Source organism: Schistocerca piceifrons, chromosome 3 (assembly GCF_021461385.2).
Source record: "Schistocerca piceifrons isolate TAMUIC-IGC-003096 chromosome 3, iqSchPice1.1, whole genome shotgun sequence".
Classification (NCBI taxonomy): Eukaryota; Metazoa; Arthropoda; class Insecta; order Orthoptera; family Acrididae; genus Schistocerca; species Schistocerca piceifrons.
In genome coordinates, this window is record NC_060140.1 from 386866777 (window position 1) to 386879547 (window position 12771).

Here is a 12771-nt window from a genome sequence, read left to right on the forward strand (position 1 = left end):
TTTCTTCAACAAATTGTAGTCCGCGAGGGAGCCAAGTCTAGAGAACCGAGAACTGGGGGGGGGGGGGGGGGGGGGGGGATCTGTTGCTGTGACCATGCTATTCAGTTTTGTAGATGGGAGGAAATGCAAATTCCATAGTAACTAGCTTGAAAAGAAAGATAATTTAAAAAGTCGAGTCTCTGCACAGCAAAGATGTTGGTGAAAGTGAACTGTTTTGCAGTGTGTGTTCTTGTTTAGTTAATTTGGAGATGGAAGGTTTTCAGGCAGTTTTTAACAACTCACCTTGAACAAAATGTGAGTGTAACTTTGGAATTAAATGCAGATGACATCATTTCCATTTAGAACTTACAGATCAGACACAATCTTTAATTTCAATACATGCACCATCAGTACAGATGGTAAGTACCAAGTGTAGTTCCATCACTGCTGAATTGATTTGGACAATAAAATCAGTGATTTCCAATTACTCTATCTATTCATCATATGATATTTGTAATGTTTTTAAGATGATGTTCCCTAACAGTGTTCCTGAACTTTTTTTGCTTTTGTCTAAGAAAATGAGATACCTAATAACTGATGGACTGGCACCATATTCCCGTGAACATTTGTTAGAAGAAGCATGTTCAACACATTACACATTGGGTTTCGATGAACCCACCAATGTTAAAGATAACAAACAATTACGAACAACTATTACATTTTGGTCAGAGAGCAAGTGTTGCATAACAACATGTCACTGGTAAAGGAGATGGTGAAATGCTACATCAGAAATTATGTGAAGCACTTGCTGAAGCGAGTTTGTTCATAAATAAATGCCGTATGCTGGATCAGTTGGAGATAGCATCAGTAGTGATTTACAGGAAGTCTAAGGCAGACAAATTACAAACATCAGCACTATTCAATAAGTTCACGTAACTTTTTCAAAGGCAGACACCTTTGACTCTCAAGCTGCATACAGAAATAGAAAATACTTTTCAAAACTTTTTGCCTTGTGCTTTGAAAAAAATTGATAATATTTCTGAAGTTCACAATGAAATCTTTACACTGGATAATCTGCTTCCTCTTGAACAACTAGTGGGCAAGTAACCATAGAACTTAGTAAGCTGGAAGAATTTGACAAGCTGTGGTTTCTAAAGAATGCCCAAAAACATTACACTGCAGCTTGCAAATATGTGATGGTAAAGACATGTTTATCAAGTGTGCCAGTGAAATTTTTATGTTTTTAAGACCCCAAGGAAAGAATAAGGAGCAAAGGTTGCCAAAATAATGCTGTTTTATGTCTAGCAAGATCATTAGATTAGTGGAAGGTTCTACAATTTGAAAAAGATGACCCAGTTTTAGATAACAAAGGTATTGAGGCTTACTGGCTGCAACACATCTCAAAAAAAGACACATCATCCATAGAGGTGAAGTACCCAAATGTTTCAAAACTTGTTAAGTCTTCTCCTACATTTCCCACAGAAATGCATCCTTAGAGGAGATATTCCATCTCAAAGTACACATTAGAAGAGACCATACAGCGATGAGCGAAAGATTTTTAAACAGTGTTTTGACTGTGAGAGATGCTTTGGGAAAATACCCCCTTTTACTTTCTGTACTCATTGACTCACAGCTCATTGGGTAAGGACAGCAAGCACATGCAAATTATACTTCTCATAAAGAAGAATGTGAAAGGACATCTTGAATTAGAAGAAAAAGTAAAAAAAGAAGCAAAATCAAAGTCATCTTGAAAAGGAGCTCAAAAAGATGAATAACATGAAAAAAATCAGTTGACTATGAGACAGCTACTCTGACAGGAAAGGAAATGGAACACCAACTGTCTAAGGTGGCATGAGAAGAACCTCTCTCAAGCTTCAGCAAAACTGAAGAAAGCACTAAAAAATGAAGAAGAAGAAGATTTAAAGGCAGCAAAATTGGCCCAGGGTAGGCTTGAGGATGCACAAATCATGAAAGCAGGAAAAAGAGAGAAAGAAAGGGAGTGGATATCAATCAGAAAAATCTTAAGAAAAGAAAATCTAGTATGATTACTTAATTTTTTGGCTAAGAATTATTTTCTCAATCTTTTTCCAGCATTGTAATGTAAAATATTATTAGTTGTAAAAATGTGATGTAAATTTTGTTTCTGAATTATGATTACCAATACCATGTTACCAATGGGCCTGTATACATTAATAAATTTGTATGAAGGAAGGAATTGGCCATACCCTCCCTTTCCTCTTGAGGATCATAATAGAGAAATTTATTATGGTCTTAGCTGGCATTTCTGGTAGGGGATTTTTTTTTTTTATGTTTTGTCACCTTGTCCAAGTGCCATCATGGCTCCTCACCCTGTATGTGAAGGGCTCAAAAATTTCTTAAGTAACAGAATCCAGTATGTTGTCCTGGACAGCAAAGGCAAGGGTATCATCAGGAGTGCCCCAGGGAAGTGGGATAGGCCTGTTCTTGTTTTCTACATGCACAAATGATCTGACAGACAGGGCAAACAGCAGTCTCCTGCTGTTTGCTGATGATGCTGTCATGCAAGGAAGGTGTTGTCACTGAGTGACTATAATAGGATACGAGATGGATTAGACAAAATTTCTAGTTATCATGATGAATGGCAGCATGTCCTAAATGTAGAAAAATGTAAGCTAATGCAGATGAGTAGGAGAAACAGTGGCTATTATGTTCAAACACAACATTAATGGTGTGTTGTTTGACACAGTCATGCCAATTAAATATCTATGCATGACAGTGCAAAGCAGCATGAAGTGGTATGAACGTGTCAGGACAATAGCAGGGAAGGCATATAGTTGACTGGTTTATTGGGAGAATCTTAGGAGAATGTAGTAGCTCATTTATAAAGGGTGCCATGTATAGAACACTAGTACAACCCATTGTTGAATACTGCTCGAGTGTGTGGGATCCCCACCAGGTCAGATTACAGGAAGACATCGATACACTTCAGAGATGTACTGCAATATTTGTTACTGGTATCTTGAATCAACATGCAAGAGGTATGGAGATGCTTCACGAACTTAAATGTGAATTTCTGGAGGGAAGAAGACATTCTTTTCATGAAAAACTGTTGATAAAATGTAGAGAACTGGCATTTGAAGCTGACTGTAGAATAATTCTTCTGCTGCCAGTGTACATTTCATGTAAGGCAAGATAAGAGAAATTAACACTCATACAGAGGTGTATAGACTGCCATTTTACCTTCTGCCATTTGGGAGTGGAACAGGAAAGGAAATGACTATTAGTGGTATAAGGTACCCTCCTCCAGGCACCATAAGGTGGCTGGCAGAGTTATGTTCCATAACTCATGTCCGACACATGCCCTCTGATCCTCCAGCCATGGCAGGTAGCGGTCTATTGACTGCTGGAGAGAGTTTGTTTGCTGTGGTCTTTCTGGTGTTGGTTCTTCGCGATGTTGTCAATAGTTAGGTGCGGAGTGCCCTGTGAACTGAGATCACTACGAGTGGATGCAGGAAGCTTTCTTGGAAGTATCATGGTCAGATCTTTTGCAGAAACTGAATACTTTAATATCTCCATTGTCTCTGAGACTGACAATGTGAAGATTTGTTTACTTTGCTTATTTTGATTTTGTTATCTCTTTGTGATGCTATATTTTGGTGAAAATCTGTGCACTCACCAAAGTATCTATAGCCCAGAAAAGAGCAGTCAGACCTATCTGTGGTGACAGTTTGCAAACTTCATACTGGCCGTTGTTCAGGTGACTCGGAAAATTCTAACTCTGTCATTCCTGTGCTTAGAGTCCATCATGGGATTTGTTGTCTGTACTCACTCATTCAGAAGAAATGGCCACATTCATTCAACACCAGACAGAAAGCTAACTTGCAGTTGTATGATACTTCCTTAAACAGTGCAGACAAAGGTGTATACTATTCAGCATGTTTTATTTTCAGTAGGCATCTAGCAGAACTGGAAAAATTGGATGATAAACCCCAAGCCTCAGATCTAAATTGAAAGTTTCTCTTATTGCACACTCCACCTTTCTTTACAGGAGGTTCTTGCAGTAGTTCAGAACTTTTCAGTGTAATGTGTTATTTATTTGGATACACTCTCACATTTTTCATGTTTATTACATAAATTCTCTTATCAAAATTGTGTGAAGTATGTCCTGATCCATTCTGTGACCATCTAGCTTTGGCTTGCTTGGTTCCACGGAATAAATAAAATAATTTGTTTATCAGTTGATGCTCATATTCGGCAACCTTAAATTATTTCTATGTAATCCTAGTGGATTTGCGTAGTACAGTGGTATCACAACTGTACAGGCTCTTCGCTATACGATGAGTGCCATTTTGAATTTCACAAATGACAATATGGTGCTATGATCTATTTGTGACATTCGTGATACCCTTTGCAGGTTTGAAGATGAGTACCCATTCTTTAACAAAATGCTGGTGAAATATTTAATTTCGTCTCCAAACAGCTTCAGACTGAGATGAAATGTTGGGTTTATTAATAAAATCCATTCAACAATAGCATATTAGCCCAGGAAATTTAATAACTGTAGCTTTTCGTGCTATGAAAGCTTACATTTTATGAAAAATGTAATCTTCATTCAAGTTGAATACATGGAAACATATCTGTCAACTAAGTGTTAGATCCTCTGATAACACTTTAAAAGTAATAAAAAGAAAATAACTACATTTGTTTATAAACACTTTATAGAACATAGTGAGAAATACTTACTGAGGATCTAAAAAACAGTTTTGTGGCACTGTAGCTTCACTATCCTTCTGTTCAATACTTATCCCTTACAGACAGCTGCCTGTGGTTTCTTTTGTTCAAACTGTTTAATTAATGTACGGTTTAGTTGTAGAACTCACCTGGTTTGATGGGAATCTTCCATAAAGAGACACGAGAGAAACAAACAGTATTAAACCAATTCCTGATGGTATAAATGCAGTCCACTTCACTGACAAGGGGTAGTTCATATATCGTGAATTCATCTGCATGTCCTCTGAAAATATATTTCCCAAAAAATGATACATTGCTGAAATACTTTTCATGAGTTACTTGACAATTTCTAGAGATAAAACTCCTGTCTCTGTGGTTATTTTTAAGAAAGGGATCTTTGATATTTGTTAACAACATGCTGATCGTTTTTTTCAACATACTGGTACCCATCACATTAACATTGATTTGGATAGAGCTGTTATATAATACTTGCCATGTTGTTGGTAAAAAAATGAACTACTACTACTACTGGTGTGCTGAGTAAACTTAGCTGTCACAACTGTAACTTACACACACACACACACACACACACACACTTATCTGTCGATCTCTTTTACAAGGATATTGGGCGTGTCTTCATATTACAATTCACATATATAGACATTTACAGGCTTACAGGTCTATAATGTCAAATTTATTGTAATATTTATTATAACAGATGTCAAAATTAACTTTGTTGCTGCATCAAACTCCTTCAATGTAGTCAGAGGTGCTACTTTTATAAAAGACAATAATTTCACCAAATTGAAAGTAAAGTGCTAAAAGTTATTGTAATTTGGCCTTAACTAAATTCCATGCTATACATACACTATGTAATCAAAAGTATCCGGACACCCCAAAAACATACATTTTTCATATTAGATGCATTGTGCTGCCACCTTCTGCCAGGTACTCCATATCAGAGATCTCAGTAGTCATTAGACATCGTGAGAGAGCAGAATGGAGCACCCCGCAGAACTCATGGACTTCAAACATGGTCAGGTGATTAGGTGTCACTTGTGTCATACATCTGTACATGAGATTTCCACACTCCTAAACATTCCTAGGTGCACTGTTTCCAATGTGATAGTGAAGTGGAAATGTGAAGGGACATGTACAGCACAAAAGCATACAGGCCGACCTTGTTTGTTGACTGATAGACATCACCGACAGTTGAAGAGGGACATAATGTCTAATATGCAGACATCTATCCAGACTATCACACAGGAATTCCCAACTGCATCAGAATCCACTGCAAGTACGATGACAGTAAGGCAGGAGGTGTGAAAACTTGGATTTCATTGTCAAGCGGCTGCTCACAAGCCACACATCACACTGGTAAATGCCAAACTATGCCTCGCTTGGTGTAAGGAGCATAAACATTGGACAATTGAACAGTGGAAAACCATTGTGTGGAGTGATGAATCACGGTACAAAATGTGGCAATCTGATGGCAGTATGGCGAATGCCCGGTGAACATCATCTGCCAGCGTGTGTAGTGCCAACAGTAAAATTCAGAGGTGGTGGTGTTATGGTGTGGTCGTGTTTTTCATGGAGGGGGCTTGCACCCCTTGTTGTTTTGCTTGGCACTAGCACAGCTCAGGTTTACGTTGATGTTTTAAGCACCTTCTTGCTTCCCACTGTTGAAAAGCAATTTGGGTATGGTGATTGCATCCTTCAACAAGACTGAGCCCCTGTTCATAATGCACGGCCTGTGGCAGAGTGGTTACATGACAATAACCTCCCTGCAAGAGACTGGCCTCCACAGAGTCCTGACCTGAATCCTATAGAACACCTGTGAGATGTTTTGGAATGCTGACTTTGTGCCAGGTCTCACCAACCGACATTGATACTTCTCCTCAGCGCAGCACTCCATGACGAATGGGCTGCCATTCCCCAAGAAACTTTTCAGCACCTGAGTGCACGTATGCCTGTGACAATGGAAGCTATTATCAAGACTATGGGTGGGCCAACACCATACTGAATTCCACTATTACTGATGAAGGGCGTCATGAACTGGTAACACATTTGCAGCTAAGTGTCCGGATACTTTTAATCACATAGTGTATAAGCAATGAAAACAGAAAAGTGGCTCATAACTCTGAATGTTTAATTTGTTTGAAGAAATACAGGGAAGATGACACAACAATATATTTTTTTATTTAAGTAAAGATAGTGTGCTTGAGAGCTGTTGTGTAGAAATAGTGGACTCACTAGAAAATGTTATAATAATCTCACTGTACAGAATCCCAGGGACATCAACATCAGAACTATTCTTATCTAAGCTTCAAATTATGCTAGAAGACCTTTGTAGAGAAAAATAGAAACAAATTGTAATTAATAGCTGCTGATTTTAATATTGATATCACTTGTGATAGTAGCTATGCTTCAAGATTCAATGACCTTGTAAAGAAATATGGTTTCAAATTGAATTTCTTTGAAGCTACCAGAGACAATGGCCAATGAGCAACCAGTATTGACAATGCTGTAACTAATTATGTATATGAAGATGTGTATACATTTTGTCTAGATCTAGGTATTTCAGGTCATTGTATATTGTTCATCGAGCTGCCACAGACAGAGAGGAACATTTCTTGTATGAGAACCCATATGAGAAGGAACTTTAGCAAAGAAAACTTGTAATATTTAGTAAGAAGCTAAAAGAGAAAAAAATGGCCTTTTGATCATTGTAACTTAAGTGATGAAAACTTTGTGAAATTCTTACATAGTTTTCTTGGTGTTTTTAATGAAACATTTCCACCTAGATGCTAAAACAATAAAATGACAAATAAATTAAAGTGAATTACCAAGAGCATAAAATTTCCAATGTAAAGAAAAGGCTACTGCACAGAGAGTTGAAATATAATAAAGATTTTGACTTTGTTGAATATATTAGGATCTATAAAAACATATTTAAAAGAGTTGTCAAGGCAGCAAAACATCTGGCTAATAACAGACTAATTTTAAACCATAAAAATAAGACAAAGGCTGTGTGATCAGTAATTAAATCTGAGTTAGTTGTTAAACCCTGTACCAAGAAACTTCAAAAATTGACATTGATGGAAAGTCCAACTCAAATACTAATGAATGCTGTATAAATGAACAAAAAATCTTTTGATTAGGCTGGAATACCCACTGAAGTTATTAAAGCCATACACAATAAAATTGCAAAGCCACTAGCTCAAATAAAAATCAATGTTTTCAAGAGCACTGTTTCCCAGTGGTGCTGAAATATGCTGAAGTCAAACCTTTCTTCAAGAAGGGATCCAGAGAGATCATGGGAAATTATCACCCTATCTTAATTCTCCCAGCCATATCTAAAATATCTGAAAAATCTGCTGTTGTCCAAATCCAAAATTTCATTGCAAAATATTCTATTAATCTAAACAATCATTTATATTTTTAACATGGGAAAACACCATAGATGCAGTGAAAAGTTTCACAGAGAAAATTAGCAAGTCATTAGACAAGAAAAATAAGTTGGCAAGAATTTTATGCAACATCACTAAGCCATTTGATTCTGTAAACCATGCATTGCTTATTTACAAACTTGAAAAGTATGGCATTAGTGGCAGTTGCCTACAGTGGCTTAAATCCTACTTATAAAACAAGAAAGCAAAGAGTTAGCACCTTTTTAAATGGTGCAAATTATTTTTCTGACTGGGAAAAAGTATCTCAGGGTGTTCCACAAGGCTCAATTTAGGCCCAGTCCTATTTCTCTTCTATGTTATTGACTTACCATTAAATATCAGCTCTCCATCAGTTCTGTTCACAGATGATACTCCTGTCTTAGTTGAAAATCAGGATTCCGAAAAAAAAAAAAAAAAAAAATCCCCAAATCTGCGATCAGAACTCTCAGTACCTTAGAAACTTGATTTCAGCTAAATGAATTGAATCTAAACATATCTAAGACCCACATGATGCAATTCAAAAACAAATAGTCAAAGTGTGAGCAGATTAAGATTGCACACAACAACCAAGATACTGTATAGAAGAAGCTGACTCAGTCAAATTCTTAGGTTTAAATGTAGTAAAAAATTTGAACTGACAGGCACACATTGAATATCTTGAAAACAAACTGAGCAACTTTGCATTTGCCATGCAAATATTATCAACTGCAACTGACATGGACACACAAAAAGTAGCATAGATAAGCTACTTTGAATCCATTACTAGGTATGGTATTGTTTTTTGGGGTAACTTGATAAACATAGTGTGGATACTAAAAATACAGAAAAAATAATTTGAAATATGTGCATTGCAAACAAAGAATGGTAATGTCCATTTTGAAAACTTAAAACATTAACTCTGTCATCCCTGTGTGTGTGTGTGTGTGTGTTTGAGGAAAACCATTTTGTTCATGCTCCCCACCAACCAGCTCAGACCTTATGCCCAGGGACTTCAATATATGGGAATGAAAATTTGTAATAAATTAAAGGGAACAAGTTAATGCAGACGAATTTAGGTTCACTTAGAAGAAAGCTATAATATATGAGGCACCAACACTGAAATGTTATTACTCAGTGGATGAATTCATGCAGGACGAACTGGAAATTTGAACTGGATACAATGTGTTACACATTCCAAGAAATATCATTCTAATATTATTATTTATTTTAATGCTATTATTTATTAGTATAACAATCATTGTTACTGTATTATAAATTTTTACATGTTTCCTGTATGCAAACCAAATGGATTGCAAATGTACATCGTGAGATGAATAAACCACAATTCGATTACTTTCATTTGATTTGTGAGTGCGTGAAAGATTTTATTAATGCCTTGTTTACACATTGGAAGGTGGAAGTTATGTACTTTATGGTATTTATTTTAGATTGTATAATTTTCTTCCCTTTTTTTAAAAAATCAAACAGGATGATTGTATTATACCATGACCACAGTTACCACTGTTTTTCTGAAGAGAATTAAAGGGGCATATTATGAACATTATGAACAGTACTGACAGTTAAAATTAAATATTTAAAGTGTCTTTAATGTGGAGCCTGAGATCTGTCATTTAGTTTAACATGTCTCTGAAAATACAAAATTAGTTGGTGAAGATTTTGTGTGTTGTGTAGGTTTGTCTCACTGAAACTTTGCAATATGTTGTGGGGACTTGTTTGTCATCAGTGAGTGATAATGCTGACTTTTGTTGGAAAACCTTCATCAGGAGATTAAATATCATGGCAAAATCTATGGTGCCAAGTTAAAAGATAAATCTTAAAATTCAAGTCATATCAATCTTGAATATATCTAATTAAATAAATAAATAATCTGTACAAACGCTGACTACCTAATAACTCACTTCAACCATAATCAAAAGACTTTGATGAATAATAACCTAATTTTAAAGGCATATATCTAACAAAATTAGTTGAAATAAAAGATATAAATCATATAGAACCAGCAAGTCTAACACTGTACAGCACTGAAGTTTAATTGAATGGCAACAGAAATGGGCCATTGGGTGGGCTACAAAATCTCAATGACCTTTTTATGTCTCTTATTAGAAGAAGCCAGTAAGCATTTAACCTGTTTCATCCTTGCATAGCCCTTCTCAGGTTCTAGTATTTTAATTTAACCATGGGAGATCTCTCAAAATTATAATGGATTAGCAGTTACTAGAAGCACATTTAAATGTAATTCATAGCTTTAGTGTGGAGAGGGAAAAAAATTCTGTCCAACTATCCTATGAGGAGCATTCAAAAATAAATTAGCTAGACACTGTAAAATGAAAACTACTGAATTAAGGGTGATACCAATTTTTTTACGAAAGAAGGTGTGGTCCCTATAGGACTGCTGAGGCCACAAACTCATGGCTAGAGGGACATGGGCCCACTGTCATGTGACAACGGAGAGAGCATGTGCGTGCATCTACTATGCTGCACTCAGTAGTGTTGCAAACAGAGAAATGGAGGCTTCAAAAGAAGAGCAAAAGGTTGATGTGCATTTCCTTACAACAGAAGAGATGTGGGGAACAAAAAACAGATGTAAGCCCTCTATTGCAGACCTGTGAATTACAGTGTTTCCCATACACTTGTGCCATTCTTTGATGAATTTTGATTCCTCACACTCCTTCTATTGTAATGAAAAGCACTACACCTCTTTCCCCTTCTTTTGAAGCCCCATTTCTCTGTTTTTAGCACTACTGAGTGCAGTGGATGGTCAACACTTGCACATGGTTGCTCTGTCATCACACAAGTGTGTATCTGTGTTCCGTTAGTGGAGGGTTTTGGTTCTGAGTGCTCTTATAATGACTGCACATTCTTTTGTGTACAATGCGACTGTGATCCCTTCAGTAGTTTTCATTTTAGAGCCACTGGCTCATTTCTTTTTGAATGCCTCTGACAGTAAGTATCATTAATGTGACTGTGCCATAGTGACTGGTTCCTGTGTGTACTTTAGTGGGACTAGGATTGCCAAGCTTGTTTGTTGTGAAGATGTCCAAACACACACATTGTACTCCTGCTAGGTATTTTAAGGCAAATATGGCCACAGCCTTTGGTACATTAAGCAATGAAGTTACACTTGTTGTCCGTAGCATATCAGCAGCTGACAAACAATGAGCTGTCACTAATTTACTTTGATAGACATTGCCAGCTCGCCATGGCATCCATTGAATTTCCCCTCTTAAGATTACAAAGAGCAAAATTTTGTAGGTTATAAAATTAAATGTTAATATTTACCTTTTATTGTGTCACTTATTGTCAGAAACATACCTTCATAAAACGGAAGACCAGTTTGTGGATTGATTTGAGACCTATACTCCCATGTCCAGAGTGAACTGTTGCCTGTTGATAATATTTCCGGTTCATTCACTGTGCGTACTTTGTCATCAGGTCCTTAAAACAATGGAAATTCATTTATTTTAGAGTCAAGCCAGTAAACTGTGATCCATTTTGATAAGCTTGCTGTAAATAACCTTTAAGAACACTGCTATATAAAGGTACATCTAATTAGTTGCTTCCCAGCACTGTAATCATTAATTACAAATATATCTGCACTACCTTTGTTAATTCAGAACAAAATGCATAGAACTCCACTATTCATAACACATTTAAGCAACTTTTCAATGACAAGGAGAACAAAGAAATGGATGCTCAAAGTCATTTACTTGAGAGACTGAAATCTAGGATCAGACGGTATATGCACAGATGGTCTAAAATTAGTATGTACATTACAAATTTGATGAAATAATATAAAGTATATTTTCTTTGTGGATAGGATTCACAATAAAAGCAAATTTGGAGGCACCTTACAGATGTAGGCACAGATAAGCTGCTGTCTCAAAAGTTTGGAGAACATTTGAAGAGGAATGGACAGAATATAATGTAATTAAGTATTACTCAGTATGTCCATATTTGTATGTATAGTAGCACACTTAAGTCTTTCAGGAAATACATCTGTGTTACTGGTTGGCCATAAAGATATTTCAAATACTGCTTGCCTGAGTAGTGAACAAGACAGTCTGAAAATTTTAGAACTTTTTTAGGTACTCTATCGCTGAAAAAAATTGTAGTTTTCAGGGGTGCAGCAATCTTTATATCTTGAGTGACTAACGTTTGCAATACAGTTTTTGGTTTAGTTTCATTCAGACGCAGCTGATAGTTAAAACCTCGGAGGTGCAGCACAGAATATATATTACAATATATTTCTCAATAACGTATTACAGAATTTGAGTTATCAAGACATATTTCTCATATTTTGCACACAAGTCTAAATAATGACAGCCATTGTTTTTGGAACTGTTGATACTGAGTGATCTCTCTCAAACAGATAGTAGCTGATTTTAAGACTGCGGGTTCAAATGTTAACTAACTCTATAAAGTACAGGTTTGAGGGTTTGGCTTCTACTCAGAGCAGCTCTTATAGGCCTCTCAAAAGCTCTGGTCATTCAACCTCCACTCTATTTTCACTTTCCACTGTTTACCCAGAAATATGGTATGTTATGTTCAGAAACAAATCAGCATTGTGGTTGCTTGATTTTTCTTCTGTCAGCCAACCACAGCAAAAAACCTGTGATGTCAGGGGAACATCATT

General features: G+C 36.4%; 1 protein-coding gene across 2 annotated transcripts in view; it reads right to left on the reverse strand.

Annotated features, from left to right (window-relative positions):
• Positions 1-12771, reverse strand: part of LOC124789323 (transmembrane protein 117-like) — a 246554-nt gene that overhangs the window by 29662 nt on the left and 204121 nt on the right. For both annotated transcript variants that reach the window (XM_047256640.1, XM_047256639.1), the window contains exons 9-10: positions 11451-11573; positions 4839-4972 (exon numbers count right to left, since the gene is read on the reverse strand). In XM_047256640.1, the coding sequence (XP_047112596.1) occupies positions 4839-4972; positions 11451-11573 (257 nt within the window). The remainder of the gene's footprint in view (positions 1-4838; positions 4973-11450; positions 11574-12771) is intronic.